Genomic DNA, 21,932 nt, shown 5'->3' on the forward strand with positions numbered 1-21,932 from the left:
GTTCTTTGCTATATTTGACCGCTAGTAGACCCGACATCATGTATAGTGTATGCTTGTGTGCTAGATTTCAATCTTATCCTAAAGAATCTCACTTAAGTGTCGTAAAACGAATACTTATATACTTGAAAAGGACAATGGACATAGGCTTATGGTATCCCAAGAGTGATAACTTTGAATTAATTGGATTCTGGGATGCCGATTTTGCCAGTTGTAAGGTTGAAAGAAAAAACACTAGTGACACTTGTTTTTTCCTAGGACACTCACTTGTTTTATGACATAGTATGAAGCAAAATTTGGTAGCTTTGTCAACGGTGGAAACCAAATACATAGCAGTCGGTTTATGTTGTTACAAATTCTTTGGATGAAAATTTTAATTTGTCTTTTGAGCATGTTCCTATTAAATGTGATAACACTAGTGCCATAAATATTTCAAAAAATCCCATGCAACACTCTAGGACTAAGCATATAGAGATTAGACATCATTTTCTTAGAGACCATGCACAAAAGGGTGACATTACACTTGAATTTGTAAACACAAAAGATCATTTTGCCGATATATTTACAAAACCTCTAAGTGGAGAACAATTTGTTGATATTAGAAGACAACTAGGGGTGATTTCTTTATGATCTAATGATTTCTTAATGAATTCTTGATAAATATACCTTCTGATTGCATGAATTTCACGTCATATGCATCATATAGACATACTTAGATAAATGGTCAATTTTTGACCAAAAATCAAAATTCCCTTGGCATTGGGCATAAAAAATTGGGGATTTCAACTAAAAAGGGCAATGGGAGGATCACGAGATGAGAAAATGCACAAAATGAGAAAAGTCAAACTACGTTGACCATTGACCAGACGGTCGGCTGGATCAGGACCGATCGACCGATTCATCGAGGCCAAACAACCTTTGAGGATGAATTCTCAGGGGATGAGTGGCTAGGTTTTACGTTTCTTGGAGTGATGGAAGCTAGGTGAAAGACCCAAATGCAAAGATAGGAGTTGTCCTTGCTTTAAATGAAAGTAGTTGTTAACCATTAATGGTCTTTATTTCAAGGTTTAGCTTTAAATCCCTTAAAATCACATTGAATGGCCAATACTTGGTAAGCTTTTCGGATTCTATGGATGCTTATTGCTAGATCCATGGATGTCTATTAGTTATCATTTACGAGCCATTGGAAAGTGGTTCAAAGTGAGGGTCTTTAGTGTTTGAAGCCATTAATGGGAAACAACTATCATTTTTCATGAACCCTTTGGATCAAATCTTAATTGCTAAATATAAAATCGGTTCGAGAGATAACCATCCTTTATGTTATTGTCCCCAACGCGAGGAAAAGATCTAGAATCTCCCCATTTGTCTAAGGAACCCGATTCTAGTGACCTAAAGCTCCAAGAGACATTTTCTTTGTAGTTAACTTCACTTATTATTTTTGCTTAACTTAAAATCAATTTTTGCAACCACAATTCCTTTTTCTTTGAAAGCTAATTTTCATAAGGAAAAACACAATTTTATTTCCTTTACTAAAGTCAACTGTACGATGAAAACCCATCCCTATATATGGACGATCCTAGAGCCACTATAGTATGCTAGTTATGCTACCCTGTGTAAAGTGATTTAGGTTTTATAAATTTTGTTGATAACACCTGTCTGGGCCAAAATCAAATGGCATGACTACAATGGCAACGAATCAGTTGGGAATTTAAAGAGCCTCCCGTGCTTCATTTTCTCCACTATTCTCCTCCATTTCTTCAAGGTTCTTCACATTTCTACTTCCAGAAACCAATTTGGGCAAAATATTGGACCGATTACAGGCCTTGGAGTGGATTTTGGGACAATCAGAGGCTAGGGCTTTGGTTTTGGGATGACTTCTTCTTCTTCAGTGTGCATCACAGTCGATTACAACCCATTTCCGTGCGCCTAAGGCTTTTGGTTGTACTCGTTTCTCTCTCCACCAATTTCTTTTTCATTATTTCGTTTCTTCTTATGGCTCCTAAAAGAGAGACGATTGCCTCTAGGGCATAGGACAAGCGCCCTACTGAGCCGTCTTAGCTTGCTCAGACGAAGGCTCGCCGAAAAACAAGGCTTGACACAACTCTTTTTAGTTCAGTAGAGGATTATCATAGGTACAAGTAGAAGTTCGCTCAGAGGAAAGTAGTTCCAAAGAGAAGTATCGATTTCTCCCAACTACAGCATTTCAGGTTTGAGGGACTTTTCGGAAGAATGGGGTGGCTGCCTGTAGTGACTATATTGAAACCGATTTTTTTGACATTAGTGAGAACATTCTATTCGAGAGTGACATATGGACTTGGTGGACCGATTATTTCCACTGTTAGAGGTGTTGAGATCCAATTGGACCTAGAGAGCATCTCTCATATTTTAGATATTCCTTCATTTGGACCCAGGGTATATGAGTCCAAGACTTGGCCCACTGTGCTGATCAACCGAGTTCTTCATCACATGATCTGCTCCATCCTACTGCCACAAGGCGAGCACCGAGATGAGGTCTCCTACATTGAGGCATTCCTTGTAGACTCCATTCTAACAGGGAAATGGATTCACATGGGATATCTGATGATGATGCACATGATATCATGCTGCGAGAGCACGACCCACGTACTCCCCTATGGCCGCTTACTCACTCGAGTATTCAAGGATATTGGGGTCGATTTAAGTAAAGAGACAAATTTCGAGGCCCCTAGTATTTATGATACATATGATGAGCAGTCTTTGGGGCAGATGAAGTTTGAGAAGGCCCCTGATGGCTCCTGGGTTAGGAGAGTAGAGTGACCACCAACACAGGCCCAGGAACAAGAGTAAGTGCATCCCAGAGTAAAGGATGAGACCGAGATCCGAGAGATGGAGTGTGGGTGATTACTACTCAAAAAATACTCTTTTTATAGCTTGAAACTAACTGTTTTAAACAATTTTGAGTAGTACTTAATACTTTTTAACTCAATTGGCACATTAAGGAACCTAGCAAGGGTTACTAATAAGTTTTTGGCAAGTTTTGATGTTTTTGGTAGCTTTTTTATCATTAAAACAAGCCAAGAATGAGGGAGAAGTTGGTGAAATCCATGGCAAAGCAAGTTAAAGCTCAAATACATGAAGAATCCAAGCTTTGGAGCACTTCATAGCCCTTTACCAAACCAATCAGAGATGCAAGGAAGAAAATCAGAGGAAGAAATCCAACAATCAGCAGTTTCGCATGGCTATGCGAAATTTCGCACACCATGCGAAACCACTTGAGGCAGCCAAGGATTTCGCACACCATGCCAAATTTCGCATGGTATGCAAAATCTTCCTATGCATCGACTCCGTTAGATTTTTATCTTTAGATATTTTGTGTAATTTCCTAGTTTCTCCTTGTAACCAACCTAGATATTTTCTTTTATATCTATTTTTTTATCTTTTAGGTAGCTTATATATAAGGAGAGAGACGGAGGTATATAAATATGTATGTTTTTCATTAAACACTTGTAAATTTCCCGTAGTAAGAAATATACAGAGTTTTTGCTCTGCCTTACCTTCTCATTTTATTTTCACTTTTCTTTCTAGCCAAGCAACCTCTGAGGATGATTTTTCAGGGGATGAGTGGCTAGGTTTTACGTTTCTTGGAGTAATGGAAGTTAGGTGAAGGACCTGAATGCAAAAGTGGGAGTTGTTTTTGTTATAAATGATAGTAGTTGTTAACCATCAATGGTTTGTATTTCAAGGTTTAGCTGTAAATCCCTTAAAATCACCTTGAATGGCCAATACTTGATAAGCTTTTTAGATTCCATGGATGCTTATTGCTAGATCCATGAATGTCTATTAGTCATCATTTACGAGCCATTGGAAAGTGGTTCAAGGTGAAAGTCTTTAGTGTTTGAAGCCATTAATGGGAAGCAATTACCATTTCTCATGAAACCTTTGGATCAAATCTTAATTGCTAAATATAAAACCAGTTTGGGAGATAACCATCCTTTATGTTATTATCCCCAATGCGAGGAAAAGATCTAAAATCTTCCTCTTTGTCTAAGGAACCCGATCCTAGTGACCTAAAGCTCCAAGAGACCCTTTCTTTATAGTTAACTTCACTTATTGTTTTAACTTAACTTAAAATCAATCTTTGCAACCACAATTCCATTTTATTTAAAAGCTAATTTTCATAAGAAAAAACACCATTTTATTTCCTTCATTTAAGTTAACTATACGATGAAAACCCATCCGTGTGGATGATCTTAGAGCCACTATACTATGTTAGCTATGCTACCCTAGTGTGAGGTGATTTAAGTCTTATAAATTTTGTTGATAACACCCATTTGAGCCAGAATCAAATGGCATGACTGCAATGGGGACAAATCAGTGAGTTAGATCCTCAAAGAGGCTTTGAGTAAAAAGAACTTGAGCTTGACATCTCTCCACTCCAGTCTGAGGGTGTTCAGTTTGAGGCCACATTCCTTGAGCCAATGATGTCTGAGTCGGCTTACACAGCGGGACCATCTTCTCAGCCATCCATCACCAAGCCTCCTCACACCGAGATATCACCTCATCAGACATTCACGCTCCTAATCATGCGCCTTAGATGGATTTATTTGCTCAGATCAGCTCACTTGGCACTAGCATAGAGGAGCTTGCAGTAGTCAGTGATACTCAATTCTATTCCATGGAGGATCGCATGGATCAGTATCATACTGGCTTCACTTCTCAGTTTGAGTATCTACAACAGAGATTTAAGCGTATAGAGGATCACATGGATCTACAGCAGGTTGCATTTGATCATTTCCAACAAAGGATTGAGTGCATTGAGAGTCGCCAGGAGAGTCAGCATGAGGAGATGATAGCTTACCTCTACTCCGTGTTTCCACCTCCTCAGCCTTGATTTCATCGAGACCTCCTTCGTTTCTTTTTTATGTTGCCAAAGGAGGAGAGATATCTAGGATCTAGAAGACCTACATGCATATCATTGTCATATCTGTTTGGATTAGCTTATATGTTTATGTTTCATGTACATTTGACTTTATTATATATATATATATATATATATATATATATATATATATATATATATATATATATATATATATATGATATGTTATTTTCATGATTTACATTGTTTCCTATTGAAAATTCGCATGTCTTGATTATCTTGGTTTTACATTCATAAATTTTTATTGATTGATCCATGATTGGTTTGAGGGGGAGATCTTTTTCCTTTTCTTAGATAACCAAGGTTTGTCATCATAAAAAAGAGGGAGATTATTAGCCCAAGGGTTCTCCTAATCAGGTTTTGATGATAACAAATCATGGTTAAGTGACTAATTGGTTTGAATGGTAAAAAATCTTGGGTATAAATTCGAAAATTCATCAAAGGACCAAATGGATACAAGATCAAGACTTTTGGAAGACTTTTAATCATAGGAAAAAAAATGTAAGATGAATGCATGGGTACACTTAGGGTTTACATATCTTTTTATGCATATTTGGAAAACTCAATTTGTTATTTAAAGTTGCAATTTCATTAAAACCCGAGTTTTATCAAATGTACCTTAGGCAAAACGTTTCAAAATTGGCATATTAATTTACCTAAAGACCTTGCCTAAGTGTTATAAAATATAAAAAAATGAAAAAGATAGGTATTCGGGGCTAAAATGATGAACCGATTGAGACTCTAGCTAACCGGCTCAACTGATTGGGGAACCGGTCGACCAGTTGCCCTTGTCCAATCGAGGAGTGTCAAAAACATTCTCTCTCTTCTAGTAGCCTTCCCTTCTTGGTTAAGGTTCCCTCATTCCCGATCGAGGTTCTCTCCTTCCCGGTCAAGGTCCAGTCGAGGCTCTAGCTAACCGGCTCAACCGGTTGGGGAACCGGTCGATCGGTTGCCTTTGTCCAGTCGAGGAGTATCAAAAATAATCTTTCTCTTCCAGTAGCCTTCTCTTCTCGGTTGAGGTTCCCTCCTTCCTGGTCAAGGTCCGATCAAGGCAATGGTAACCTGCCAAAGTATTAAATGCTCCAATGGCTAGTGAATCGGTCGACCCCCAGCTCGACCGATTAAGGCTGCTTTTTGTTGTTCTTAGCTCCCAAGCTTAGAAACCTATAAATTGAGAGCTCCACTTCATTTATGACAAAGAGAACACTTGAAATCATTTATCTACCTACTTGTTCTTGCCTTAAAAGCTCTCATTTCCTTCTTAGTGCATTAAATCCTCACTTGCATATCTTTTAGTGCACCCTTGTGAGTCATCCTAGCTTTATTTTGTATTTGAGCTATCATTGAGCCAGGTTGAGGGATTCATTCTTGTAAAAACTAAGTGTTAAAGCCTTCAAGAGGTTTGAATCTTGAAGAGATTGTGTAAGAGCCCATTGGAACCAGAATTCAAGTGTAAGAAGATTGGAAGCTTGGTTGAAGCTTCAAACTAATGGAACCCTCACTCGGTTAGGAGATTGAAGAGAGTGGACATAGGCAAGGAAGTGTCGAACCACTATAAAATCTAAGTTTGAATTCTCTAACTCTATCTCTTTATTTTTTATTATATTGTGTTTGAATATGTTGTGTTGAAAAAGTTTTTGAAAAACCCAATTCACCCCCCTCTTGGGTGTTTTTCTTATTTAAGCATAACCTTTATTTTCTCAAAGAGTATTGACACTACAAAGGAAGGGTAGAGAAAAATGTGAAAAGGAAAAAAATTGCATCATCAAATACTCAGAGTTGTGAAATAAGTACTTTGGTTGAAAACAAAATCTTGTACAGTGAGGTAACAACAATTGCAGAAGACAAAGATTTGTTAGAGTTTGGTTAATGAACTCAACAACAACATGACACATGACTTCTTATAGAGAATGGTTTCACCAATATGAACCTAGCTATCTCAAGAGGATTAGTGTAAATGGGTAATAATCATGCCTTAGAGATTGTTGACATTAACTCTACCAAAGTAAAGATGGATGATGATATGATTCACATTATTCTAGAAGTATGACATGTGAAAGGCTTAAAGAAGAATCTGCCATCAATGGGACAATTGGATGACCTTGGATATGAATTCCATGCTAAAAGGGGAATCATGAAGGTTATCAAAAGTGCTCTTGTGATGCTAAAAGTAGATAAGATTGCTGCAAATTTGTACATGTTGCAAACTTGGTCACTTGTCAGAAAAAGGATTGCAAATCCTCTTTGATAAAAAATTGCTTTCTGGACTCAAAACTATAACCTTACCATTTTGTGAGTATTGTGTTATCAATAAGCAAGCAACACATTATGATTTAGTAGATCTATTATAAGAAGTAAGGGCATTTTAGACTTGATTCATTCTAATGTTTGGGAGTCACCGGTCATATTTCCTAGGGGCACAAACCATTTGGTGTTGTTTGTAAATGACTAGTCCATAAGATGTTGGGTTTACCCCATCAACAGAAAGTTAGATGTCTTTCCATTATTCAAAGCCTTTAAAGCGTAGAGGGAACTTGAAAGGAGAAAAAATATTAAATATTTGAGGATAGACGATGAAGGAAAATTTTGTAACTAGGAGTTTGATGTATTTTGTAGTTAAGAAGGCATACAATGATAGATAACTATTGCTTAGACTCCACAACAAAATGACATAGTAGACCAAACAAATAGAACTCTAGTAGAAATAATGAGAGCTATGTTAAAGATTGTAGGACTACCCAAAACATTTTGGGTTGAAGTAGCCAAAACTTCTTACTATATAATTAATAAATCTCCATCAACAATAATTGAGATAAGGACACCTATGGAGATGTGGACTAATAAGCCAACAAACAATTCCTTCTTAAACATATTTAGGTGTTTTGCTTATGTGATGTATAATGACCAAGATAGAACAAAGCTAGATCCAAAATCCAGAAAATGCATATTCTTGGGATATTCTAATGAAGTAAAGGGATATTGTCTGTGGGATCCTATTGCCTGTAATGTTATCATCAGTAGAGATGTCATTTTTATAGAAAACATGTTACAAAGTGAAGAATGAGATAACACACTAATGAAGAAGACATATACTATAAGTTTCATTGGAAACAAACAGTCAAAACAAGAATAGCCAGAACCTTTTGAAGTAGTTCCAAAGCATAATGAACAAATACTAGTTGAGGTTGAGACACCTAAAGTGCAGTAATCAATCCAAGAAAGAAGAGAACCTTCTTGGCACTTAAAATTTGGTATAGTAATTAATGTTGCATATTGTCTCCTTTAGAAGATAAAGAACCTTCAAATTATCAAGAGGTCATAAACAGTCCATATTCATTTTTATGGATGACAACAAAGCAAGAGAAGGTTTCTCTATTGTGCCAGTGACATATTTGGTTGCACAAGGTGACAAGTTTGTCGCAAATTGACAGTTGAAAGAAACAGACTGAGCGAAATTGGCCAGCCTAAAAAATATTATGAAAATAATTTTTTCTGAAAAACTTAATTAACACTAATTTATGCCCCGGCTACTGGTATATTTATGAATTACAAAGCTAATCAGATAGATTCTGCTACTGAGGAACCCTTATGAGTGGAAAGCAATAATGTTATATGCACCAAATTTTTTTCCAGTTATTTCCATTGTACTTTTTGACAACATAGACTAATACTTGATCCTGTTAATGGGGAAAAAGAATGCATATGAAGTCATTCATCTAATCTTCATTTCATAGTAGTTCAAATAACAAGTAAATGCAAAGTTGTTCAAGCCCAACACCTAAAACTACACAACATAAAGCCATAAACCCTATAAGAACCTTTAATTTCTAACCTTTTGCTCTGTCCAGACTCCCTTAGTTGGTCGCTTGGCAGGCCCAATCACCCTCTTATATATACAATAATACCAAACAATATCACAAAATTTATGTCATTCCATAACCATTAATGAAATAAACAAAGGAATTAGTACCAGTCTTCATGATCTACTCTCATACGTACTTTTCCAATTTTCTAATTGGAATACACCTTACCATAACTAGGTTCAGATGCAACCAGTTTCCTTAAATACATCTAATATAAAACAATAATAACAGTCTAAACCATAAAACTTTAAATACTAAACTACATGGTATGAAGCAATCAAATTTCTTAATATTAAACTTTGCTTGGATAGTGAGAAATCATTGGAAAATAAAAGTAATCAAAATAAATCTCCACTACTTAAGTCCAGTAATAGCCAACAACTTTTATGCAGTCAACCATCATCTATGAATCTTAAACACCGCTTTCTGAGATCAAAATCATGAAAATATAAACTTAAATGGCATAAGCAACAGGGAAGCAATAACATAGCAAAAACAAAAATAGTTCATTTCCCTACATTTGAGTCTAAAACATTATAAATTTATACAAAAGAATCCAAAAACAAGATCTAAATAGAACACACACAAAGTAACAAAGGTTTAGGTTAGAGAATTTTCAAAAGAAAATTTGAAGGGGAAAAAATTGAATTCCAGACTTCTCATTAGAACATTATAAAACAAACAACAGCTTTTGTGTGGGGTCCAAAAATCTCAATAGCTTTTAAGCTTCTAGTTGTTTGTGGAGGCTCACTGATTAAGGGTGAGGACGGTGAGTGTTGGTTAGGAAGTGTATTTCCTAAGACACCTCCAATAAGCACTATTGTATTTCCAATTATAAGTTAAAAGGTCACATCAAATAATGATGCTTATAATAAGTATAATAATATTAAGAAAATTAAATTAAACAATGCACTTTTAGTAAGCACCATTATATATCCCATTATAAGCTAAATCATGACGCTTTATGAAAGTGCCATGAAATGAAGCTTCATGGTTTTGAATTTTCATTGTAGCGTTTGCAGTTTGTATATTTTGATAATAAAAAATTCTATGAGGAATAAGAAAATTCGCTGGTGCCAAATTCGCGGGACCCAGATCTCTCTTTTGATTCAAAAGTAACTGCTGGGGACCACCCAAAAGAATAAAATCGTGAAACAAGAAGATGATCAGTCACGAAAGCAAGTCTTGGTCCAAAGTATTTGAATTTTAATTACGGCGGAAGTAAAGAGTTAGATTCAGTGAGGCTCGCTTTATTCGTTTGTGAAGGGTATATAAAGGGCAAGCAGTCTGCAAAAGGAACACAAGCCATCTTCTCCTCTTCCGTTCTGCCTCAAAATCTTAGCTACTTGCCTTCTTTTGCATACCCAAAACGGTGACTACCAACAAAGCCATCTAAGGTCCATTGCAGCAAATGGCCAAAGAATTCAGTAACCCAACTCCCATGCAGCAAGTGAACAACCCATCTCCGATGCAGCAAGTGATCAACCCAGCTCCGCTGCAGCAGGTGTTGAAGCCAGCAGAAACCACCAAAATCAACCCAGTTCCCTTACAAAAACTGATCAAGCATGATAGGAGTATGATAACCATGTCTGATGACAACATGATGGTGAAACAAATTCACGCAACCCATGCTCCTGATGGCCGAGAGTTTGATGTTAAGCCTCTTTTCCAACTCGTGGAAGACATTCTGAATCGGGCTACACCGGGTGTTGATCCCTTAATTTCGGTATAACACTCCTATAACCTCTTATGTAGTAAGGGCCTAATGTTTCTGCCAGTTTCTTTTGTTCAGGCTGCTTTTAATTACTTGACCTTGTTCATTTATCTACATCTAAAATATTTTCAGAATAACAAACTTTTTACTGCCGAAGTCCACCTTTTTCCTACTATATGTTTTGAGGATAACATCTATTTCAAAATTTCAACTCCTTCACAATAACACTCTTCTTCTTTTTCCAAATGCTCGAGCTGCTTCCATGGGGTGAAATCATTTAATTCAAGAACATTAGAACTTCCCCGTTTTAGTTTGTTGTGTTAGTTAAGAGCATATGCAATTGACAATCCTAATTAATGAAGGATACTTGGACGAAAGGGTATGCAGATACAAATTTTCTATGCATTTATAGTAGCTAATCCACTCGTGATTTCATTGCAGGCTGCCCAAACACGCATTGAAACTTCTGATGATAGGACAAATCAAGCCAGTTTCATTGCTTTGCTCGAAGCACTGTCGTTTACCATTGATCGAATTTCCTGCGAGGTTATTACAAAGAACTACTGCAAAAATTCATTTCTTAGAATGACATGCAGAAAACTCATCCCTTATGCATTATACACATGGCATGATTACGTTTTATTTGTTTCTTTACAATGACATGTGATCAATCAATTATGTATTCAGATAGCATACAAGAGTTTGGGCGGAGGTGACGCTCATGCAACGACACTCTCTATATTTAACCTGTTAACAAGCTATTCATGGGAAGCAAAGCTGGTGCTAACCCTATCAGCTTTTGCGGTGAACTATGGTGAATTCTGGCTCCTTGCTCAGATCTATTCATCCAACCAACTTGCGAAATCAATGGCAATCCTTAAGCAAGTGCCCACCATCTTGGAGCACTCTGGTCAACTGAAACCACGGTTTGATGCTCTTAACAATCTCATCAGGGCTATGGTGGCAATTACCAGGTGCATTATTGAGTTCAAGGAGCTCCCGTCCATGTATATAAGCCAGGACGTACCAGCATTAGCAACAGCAATGACCCATATCCCCACTGCTGTTTACTGGACCATCAGGAGTGTTGTGGCTTGCGCAACTCAGATTACAACCTTCACTAGCATGGGCCATGAGTATGTTATATTCTCTTTGCTGATATATGATGCTTCAATCTTTCAACCTTAGTAAAGCAACGTACTGCCAACTAAATATCTTTTCCATTTGCTAATTTTCCAAATACAAAAAATAAATGCCTCTGATTTTGTGGAAGAATTATATGATATGCCACTTAATCCATTGGGAATGCTGGTTAGGCAACAATCATTTTACTTATGACAATTGCAATGATTTTAGGTACTGGATATCTGCTACAAATGAGGCATGGGAACTGTCCACCATGGCTCACAAGATCAATAGCATACTGGATCTTCTGAAGAAGCAACTTACTCTTTGTTACCAATACATAGGTAAGACCACCAACCCTTTCCAAATTTATGGAAGCAAGTGTTGCACAGCTAATGTAAATACCAATGAAATGGATTTTAAATCTGACAAGGGATTGCTGTTTGATGCAGATGATAAGCGGAATGCTGAAACTTTTCAAATGCTTCTGAATCTTTTTGAGAGTATTCACATTGACAACATGAAAATTCTCAGGGCACTGATTTCTCCCAAGGATGACGTGCAGCCACTGCTTGAAGGCTCTACAAAGAGAAGGGTTCACTCTACAAACATATCACTGCATTACTGCATTGGCAGTAGCACTATTCCATGAAACTGTCATATATCCACTTCGTTACTACTAACCTAAAGTTCTAACTTTAATGCCGCAGGTTAACATAGATGTGCTGAGGAGGAAGAATGTTTTGCTGCTTATATCAGGCCTATCCATCTCCCATGACGAGCTTTCAATTCTGGATCAGATCTATAATGAGTCTCGGGACCACGGGACTAGGATGGAGAGTCAGTACGAAGTTGTGTGGATCCCAGTTGTGGACCGCTCAGTTGTGTGGACAGATGCCATGCAAGATCGGTTTGTGACTCTGCAGGCCACAATGCCATGGTATTCAGTCTACACTCCTACACTGATTGATAAGGCAGTCATCAGGTTCATCAAGGAGGTGTGGCACTTCCGGAACAAGCCCATCCTTGTGGTGCTAGATCCACAAGGAAAAGTGGTGAGCCCTAATGCAATCCACATGATGTGGATATGGGGGAGTACCGCCTTCCCGTTCACTAGTTTGAGGGAGGAAGCTCTTTGGAGGGAAGAGAGTTGGAAGCTTGAGCTGCTGGTGGATGGTATTGACCCAACCATACTGAACTGGGTAATTCACCTTCACCAATCTAAACACACATCTTTACATGTGGATGAATGACTTCACTTATCTGGAGATTTTATTTTATTTTTTTATCAGATCAAAGAAGGAAAATTCATTTACTTGTACGGAGGAACTGACATGGAATGGATCCGAAAATTCACAACCACCGCACGGGCAGTTGCATCGGCTGCACGGATCCCCTTAGAGATGGTGTACGTGGGACAGAGCAAGAAAAGAGAGCAAGTCCGGAAATGCACAACTGCCATTACTGTGGAGAAACTCAGCTACTGCTGGCAAGATCTTACCATGGTCTGGTTCTTCTGGACCAGACTGGAAAGCATGATGTTCTCCAAGATCCAGCTAGGTAGTACTGTCGATGTCGACCCTACGCTGCGGGAAATCAAGAAACTGATCAGCTACGACAAGGAAGGAGGATGGGCTGTACTCAGCAATGGATCTTTTATATTCGTCAATGGCCACAGCAGCGCTGTTTTGCTCACCTTTACCGAGTACAATGCATGGAAAGACGACGTGCCCCAAAGGGCTTCGACATAGCTTACATGGATTACCATAATAAGCTTCATAGCGATTCTCGGCCCTGCTGCCGTTTGAGTTCCCTAGCGAAGTTGGAAGGATTCCGGAGAACATCAAGTGCCCAGAGTGCCTCCGCATCATGGAGAAGTACATCACTTTTGGGTGCTGCCATGACGAGAACGCCATAAGCGCACTCTACTAAGCCTCTACTTCTGTTTTGCATATGATGTATGCATGTTGCCTGTTACTGAAATAATTCCATGCGTGTGTTTATTTGTTTTCCCCTTCCTGTTTTTCCGTGTGATGTAATAAGATTTTATTGTCTCGTTGCATCCACATGATGTGGAAGGAAGCACCTTGTATACTCCATGTCGTTATTACTATTAGATGTTGGAGTTTCCTTTAAATATTATCCTTGTTTTGATCATGCTTATGTGTTCCCACGTAGTTGTCACTATACAATTCAGAACCGAAACTGAAGACCAATAATACGTTCATATATAACTCACAATATTATGATTCCCCATGTTTGAAATGTTGGAATATAGAATAGATTCAGATAAAGGGAAAAAGCTTGTTTTTATACAAAGAATTTGTAAAATTTAAATTTAATTAATACACTAATTACCCAAAGATAATTAGGATTTTGTACACCTTTTGATCAAAAGTATTATCTTAATTAATTATTTGACCATCTAGAAACAAAGTGGGTACTGATTAATTTTGATCATCATAAGTATTTTTGACTTGAAAATACATAAAATTTGAATTATTTTTAAAGGTTTTCATTTTATGTATTATTTTTTTTAATTTGTGCATGAAACCCACCTTTCCACACATCCTCTTTATTACTACATTTAATTCACTATAAGAAAAAACGTTAACCATGACGTTTTTTAAGTGTCAAGAAATATATTCAATGGCGCTTCCCCAAAGCGTCATCTACTAGTCTGTTATAATAAATATTTGCCTACAATGACGCTTCTAGAAAGTGTCATTAAAGAGAACCTTGACGCTTAAAAAAAGTGTCATAATTGGTTATATCAAACTACATTGACACTTTTATAAGCGCCATTGTTGAGTAGAAGAAACCTTGACACTTTCTATAAGTGCCATTGTTTAGCAGTTTCAAATATCGAACTATAAGGACACTTTTAGAAAGCGCCACTAAAGAGAACCTTGACATTTAAAAAAGTGCCATTGTTAGTTGTTCACACTACATTGACATATTTATTAGTGTCATTATTGGGTTGTATAAATGTTACTGGTGGTTACTCTCATTCCTTGACACTTAGTAAAAGCATCAAGGAAGATAATTGTTTAATTTTAAATTTAATTTTAATTTAATAATTGTTGCACCTAATTTTTCACCTTCTATTGAAATAATGCATACACATAAGAAAAAAAAATTATGTACCAATGAAATTAGTTGTTGCACCTAATTTTTCACCCAGTAATACATTTCCAAATTGCAGTATTTAATCAAAAATAGAGAACTTGTATTTCATAAATAAGAAACACAAAAAAGCTAAAATATATTTTTAAAAAAATCATAACTTTAATGTTTAGTCCCTTAACATAGTCCATTTTTTCTTTACATGCAACCCAATTGTGCTTTGGTCTTTAACATACTCCTTCATGCTAGCTTATCCAACTACAAGGTTAATTTCCCAAAAAAGATGCTTTAGAGTGAGAATTTTAGAATTATAAGTGTTGGGATTGAGCCCTAGAAAGCATGACATGATGTAACATATTAAAATACATTTATAAATTTTATTTATTTATATTTCTTGGTTTCCCATTTATTATCCTATATGCATTAATTGGTTACTTAAGTATACGTGTCACATCACTTGCATTATACATAACTTGGGTGCATTAGGAGTTATACGGAAGATCCAAGTTATGGGTTCCTTGTAGAGTGATGAGTACTCCACAGTCGGATCATGGATTTAGGCAATTTATCTGAGAATGTAGTGTACTACCTCCTAATTGGTGAGACAACTTGTCTTGATGGTCAGAATGGTTTTCCCATAGTAAATGCACTAGTGTATGTGATACACATTAGACAAGACTTACAATGAATCATGATGTAAGGTTATCAACTATCATGATTCATCAAATTACTATAGTACATGGACTCTCAAACTTGAGAGAATATTGAGCATGTGTCAAAGTCAACAAGAGGCTTTGACATATAAATGAGACCCTAAAATAGTCATATATCCTTATAGATCAGGTCACTATTGATGGAGGCTGATGACAATAGGTATTCTCAATAGAGACGCCATGATATCTCATGAATTGAGATAATGTTTTTCCTTGAATGATTTAGAAGACTATGGGCATAGAATTTCTTTTAATAGAAATTTGGCATATGCTAATTGGAACTAGAGTATGTCAATTGATCACACAATAAGTGGGATCTGTAACTCAAGAATTGAAGAGGTAATCTTGATAAGTGATAAGATTACCTTATTAGACTACATACACTAGTTTATAGAGAGTCCACATATAGTAGATAGTAGGTCATAAACTCAAGGTTTGTCTCGTTGTTATTTGCATAAGGTATTAGAGCATAGTTGATTTTTTTTTTGTGGAATATTGAATCAACTTTAAAATTAGATTCTAAGATAACCAATACTCCTATGGGTCCTAATGGTCTCCACTATAAACTCATATACCAAGATGGCATGGTTTATGAGGGTTGGATTGACTTTAAGTTTACTCTGGTATAGAAGGATGTTTTCATAATTGCACATAGTTACATAAGAAATAGTGAGCAAAGTTTCTAGATTAGGCAAATTGATTAATTAGATGACCCTTTGTGGTTAATTAATCAATTATGACCCAGTTTAGATAATAAGTAACCCAAACCCTTGTGGGCTTAAGTTACTTAAGCCTAGTAGCTATAGAAATCCTATAAATACCCCCCTTAGGAGGTTAAGGTTTCCTAATGATTTTCCAGAGTCATCTTTCACTTTTAGATAAGGAAAAAAAAGGCAAGACATCTTCCCTTCCAAAATCCACTATTTAGAGTGCTAAAGTTGTGGCTTGAGTCATTAGGCGAAAGACTTCAGGTGTAATAGATCCAATTATGAATCGTTCTTCTTTAGTTTTATTAATCTAAATGGTTTTTAAAAGTCGTGTTTCCACTTAGATTAGTTCCTAAATAAGCCTATGGTAAATTTGCATATACCTATACGATCCAACATTTAGGAATAGAGAAATTTAGGGTTTCCTACAATAAAGAGACAAAAATGAAGATTGGCCAACATGTTTAATGGACAAACTTATGTCATTACTAATGTGAACTCTATCCTGGCTAGTGAACTCTTATATATGCTTCAAATTGTTAACATCACAAGTTATATGATTGGATGCACTAGAATTAGGGTAGTAACTTACATCATTGTAAAGTTCTAGGATGGCAATCATTGAACACATTAGAGAGGCTTGGTTTCAAAATGCATTGGCATTCTGAAAAACCGAAAGGCCCTTCAAAACAATAGTAGCAATTTAAAATCACATTCCCAAACTTCCCATACAACTAGCATTATTGTTTACCATTTGAATTCCAACATCTTCTATCTTTGCCTTGTCCATTAAAACCATTGTTAAAGCCTTGACTTTATTAAAGTCTCCATTAAACTCTCCTCTACTAAAATTAATTACCACCATAATTCTAATTAAAACTTTGACTAAAATTTCAACCTTGATTCCCATTGAACCCTTGACAAGAATTTTGTCTTTGTCCTTGACCTCCAAAGTTATTACTTTGCCACTTCTTCAAATTACCTTGTCCCTAAAATTTAGTAGCTATATTTGCACTTAGTGCAAAGTCCAAGGCCTTCTTGTTCTTTTCAAACCTTGCTTCTTGAGCCATTAATGAAGACTCGATCTCTTCTATAGTGTAACTATCCATTCTAAAGTTTATTAACACTATAAAAGGGATCATACTATGCAGTTAACCCATCATAAATAGCATCAACCTGATCTTTAGTAGAAAGAAAATGCCCTACTGATGCTAAGGAATTAACACAACTTTTAATCTTGGACAAATACTCATTAACAAGCAAAGATCTAATCCATTCATTGTATTCTAAAGTTAAGTTTTGAATTAACTAACCTTAGCCCTAGTTTAGGTAGAAAAATATTGCCCAAGCTTGCCTTAAACCTAGAAAGAAGTTTCACAACCTACCATTCAAGGGAGAATTGGTTTTGAAATTGATGATAAAAGCCACAACATAACAATTGATCTTATTATTCCCAATCAAGAAATTCTTGATTAAACATCCTAGACCTTGCATCTTCTTGCAACAAAAGCCTTTCTAGAATCTCACCACTACCAAAAATGAATCTTTGCAAACCATATCCTTTGATTGTCGAGACAACCTGTTGTTTCCAAATTCAAAAACTATTATTAACAAGTTTTACCAACAAAGAATAAGTAAAACTAATAGGTATGAACCTTGATAAAGAAGATGATGGATTTGTCACCACTAGAACTTGTACCATTGTCCCTAATGCTCGATTATCCTCTATTGAAAAAAAAATGCACTTTGATACCATGATAAAATTTTGAATCTAAACAATTTTCTAGGACAATAAAGTAAAGGAATGCTTAGGTTTAGAGAAATATTAGGAGAGAGTTTTGGAATTTTTGTCTATTCAACTAAAATCTATATCTATACTATCTAGTACAAATATAAAGGAAGATCTCTAACAAACTTGTAACCGACTTCAACAAGCTTTACGAATATAAACTATGCACTTAGCCAAGCTAACTATATGACTAAAACATAAAACTTCAACAAATTAATCTTTTGTCTTAACATGTGATATATTATATATACTTATGTCATAACTACTTGATAGTCTTATGTTATAACTCATTGTAGGTCCTATTCAATATGTAATCATACACATTAGTGTTAGGAATTTGAGGCTAATCCAAACTATGGTAATCACCCTAGAAGGGGGGTAAATAAGGTGATGGTCTCTTTTTCACAAATTTAAACTATGCAAAAATAAGAGACAATTATATGCAAACATATAATAAACAAAATAAACACAATTGAATATAATTTAAAAGAGTTAGGGAAGAGAGAGTGCAAACACGAGAGTTTATAGTGGTTCGGCACTTCCTTGCCTACGTCCACTCTCCTCAACCTCCTAACCGAGTGAGGGTTCCACTATCTTGAAGCTTCAACCAAGCTTCCAATCTCTTTACAATTGGATTATGGTTCCAATTCACCCTCTTGGACTTTTGGCTCCAATCACCCTTTACACTTCTTCAAGAGATATCCCACTCTTGAACAACCTCTCAAGTGATACCCCTCACTTGAGAAAATTCCTCTCAAAGATTTACAAATAAAATGATCTCTCAAAAATCCTAGCGCAAGAACTTTAAGCTCAAATGATACAAGAGAAACTAGGATTGGATGGTGCACTAAAGATATGCAAGTTTTGGAATAATGGTGCACTCAAAAATACTCTTCCAAGGCTCAAATATAATCAAGAATGATTTGGGAAGGTTTTGTTCATTAAACAATGAAGTTCGGAGCCTTTTTATAGAAGAAAAAAGTCATACTAGCCGTTGGGGGTTCGACCGGTCGAGTTAGGGGTCGACCGGTTGACTAGTCGTTAGGAAAAGTGACCGTTGGGCCTCAACCGGACCTCAACCAGACCTCAACCGGTTGAGGTTCAACCTTGACCGGGAAGAGGAAGCCACTGGGAGAGAGAGAAACTTTTTGGCTCCCTCAACCGGTCCTTGACCAGACGAGCACAACCAGTCGACTGCTTGAATCGGTTGAGCCTTTTTTTTTGCTCAACACTCAACCTTTTTCAACTTAAAACCTTTTAACACAAGTTTGAAAATCATTGAACACAAGGTTTTAGTTGAAAACATGAAATCATCCAATTCTTAAGATATTTAAAACAATATTACTCTTGGATGATTTTAGTGCATAAATAAATAATGAAATGCATGAAAGTCCTAGTGCACCAACAACCTTACAAAGAGATCTTAAGAAGCTTTAGTCTTGAAAAACTCTTCTCTTTGAGGTGGTCTTTTTCTTCATGATTTCTCCTTGGCTTGATTTGTCTTTGGATTGCCACTTTGGAAGTCGTCTTGCCTAATCACACTTAAAATGTAGTCATTAGTTCTAAACCTTGTTTTGTTATCATCAAAATCAAGATTAACCAAACCTTGTTTTCACAATTAGTATACTCACCATGGGAACCTCATTTTAATAGCCAAAACTAGTCATCCTCCAATTAGGAAGTAGTGCACTATAGGATTGCTTAGGTCCACGAATTGGTTATGGACAAATCATATACTTGTAAGAAACTCATGACTTGGATCTTCAATGCAACTCCTAATACACCCAAATCATGTACAATACAAAAGATATTAGGTAAGAATTCTCATGAAGTATAATGTATAGAATAAGGATAGATAGAAGTAAAACTGAAATGTCATCAAATAAATAATGGATTTCAAATTTATTATATCATGTTATGATTTTAAGAACTCTATCCTAACAATTTTCTCATCATATTTTTCTTACTCAACAATTTCAATCCACCAAAATTAAAATGTCTAAATCTTAAGCGTCAAATCTATGAGAAATCATTAACACAAGATTTTTAACATTTTACAACATCATTTTGAATGTTTAACAAAACATTTTATTTCTTGTCATAGGCACATTAGCAATTAAATTGGCATGTTGATCTCTTATTGAAAGGCTTTGTTTTTTATATGAATATTATAGCTTTTTTCTAAAAGTTAACCCAAATTTAATATATGATTTTTCATGTTGTGCACATAGTAAACATTCTAGATAAATTGATGTCTTTTATTTTTTAAACGAATTAGGATTTTGTCTTTGTCTTTTATTGGAAGTTTGGATGCATCTCAAAAAAATATGGCCACTTTCCTATTCATCAAGCTTCACAAACATATTTTTGAAACCACACATGTGATTGTTTGCTCCAATGTCAAGGTACTACGTGTTTTTCTCTTTGTTTTCTCCTTTATACGCCAACAACACAATAGATTTTTCTTGATCTTTCTTTTCAACATAGGTGGTTTGTCCTTTCATATTATTAGTGGAACTTCTACATTCATAAGCATAATGACCATATTTGTTATAATTATAATATTGAATTTGGGTTTTATCATATTTTCCCCCTTTATTTTGCCTTAATTATTTGATGAATTAAAATTACCCCTTTCTCTATTGTCATGACCACATCCACAACCATAGTTATTCTTACCTTTTTCATTAAAAAAAAAAAAATTCCATTCTCGTTTAATGAAAGTTTTGTTTGAAGAACTTGTTCTAATTTTTCTTGGTTATTTCTTACTTGATAGACTGATGGTGAAAGCTTTCTTGTCTCTTGTCCTCATATATTTCAAAAAATCCCTTTGATTTAAAGACTGTAGTTTCATCTTGTGACTCTTTATAGCTTTTTTCTACAACCTTCCATGCATCTTGTGAACCATGTCTTTGTCTTGATACTCCAATTGTTTGTCTTAATTTGTTAAGTTAGAGGACTTGAAATGAATACATCCCACTTGCCATCTTTCCACGTGGCTCTAATACCAATTTGTTGGATATGCAGAAGCTCATATACCAATTTGTTGGAGTAATAGGGTTGATAGAAAAACACAAACAATTACAAAAGAATTAAAACTTTATCATATTTCATCACTTTTTCTTATTCAAATATTATATAATCTCTTATTTATAAATAATCACACTTAACAAAATAAAAAATCCTAATAATAAACTATGACTTGACAACTCAAAAATAGAAAGTAAAATAACTACTCAAAATAAAATATTCGTCTCAGCCAAGGTGGATATGGATGTCCACTGTCAAGACACAGAATTCTCCTTCCTTTAAATTTAGATTCGTAATTTAAAATAAATAAAACCTGAGCAAAAAAAGCCTCGGTCAAAACTCAAATTGAAATTGAAGCAAGGAACCAAAATCTTCTTTCCCTTTTCACTTCTTAATATTTTTGGAAAAGTAATATTCTCAATTATGATTGCTCTGAAAAGGATGTCAAGTTGGCAAGCGAAGTATCATTATCATTCGTTGCAGCCACTCAACGGCTACGATCTCATCATGTGATATTGTATTTGTATATCCCCATGGCCCTTTCCAGGGGTTCATTTGATGCCAACCATGTGATTCACTGCCCAACTAAAGAATCATTCGAATAAAAGATATAGGTCAGAAAAATGTTTTTCGATGAGTAATTTTATTCTAGTTGCACAGGTCGTACAAATTTTAGTCATCAAACAGTAGTAGAATCCTGATTTGGATCCAAATATAGAGGCAAATGTTCATGGTTTCTGGACCCATCCATAGGAATAAAGGGATGGGACAAGGGCGCAGGGGGCATGGTCACAAAAGCAAGCCAAGTCTTGCTCGAAACGTTCTGCATGGCATTTAAGTACAGTGGAAGCAAAGAAGTTGATTCAGTTAGGCTAGCTAGCTTTATTCCATTTGTGAAGGAGCTTAAAAGGGTAGGCAGTTTGCTAGAAAGCACAAGCCATATTCCCCTC

General features: G+C 35.8%; 1 protein-coding gene across 1 annotated transcript; it reads left to right on the forward strand.

Annotated features, from left to right (window-relative positions):
- The first annotated feature begins 10,143 nt into the window (after nucleotides 1–10,143).
- Nucleotides 10,144–13,368, forward strand: LOC117930016 (protein SIEVE ELEMENT OCCLUSION B-like). Its single transcript, XM_034850464.1, has 7 exons — nucleotides 10,144–10,504; nucleotides 10,934–11,038; nucleotides 11,180–11,628; nucleotides 11,849–11,961; nucleotides 12,070–12,212; nucleotides 12,328–12,819; nucleotides 12,910–13,368. Exons 1-7 carry the CDS (start codon nucleotides 10,190–10,192, stop codon nucleotides 13,366–13,368), a joined length of 2,076 nt encoding a protein of 691 aa, XP_034706355.1. The 5' UTR covers nucleotides 10,144–10,189.
- The last annotated feature ends 8,564 nt before the right edge of the window (nucleotides 13,369–21,932 follow it).

This window comes from Vitis riparia, chromosome 14, assembly GCF_004353265.1.
Source record: "Vitis riparia cultivar Riparia Gloire de Montpellier isolate 1030 chromosome 14, EGFV_Vit.rip_1.0, whole genome shotgun sequence".
Taxonomy (NCBI): domain Eukaryota; kingdom Viridiplantae; phylum Streptophyta; class Magnoliopsida; order Vitales; family Vitaceae; genus Vitis; species Vitis riparia.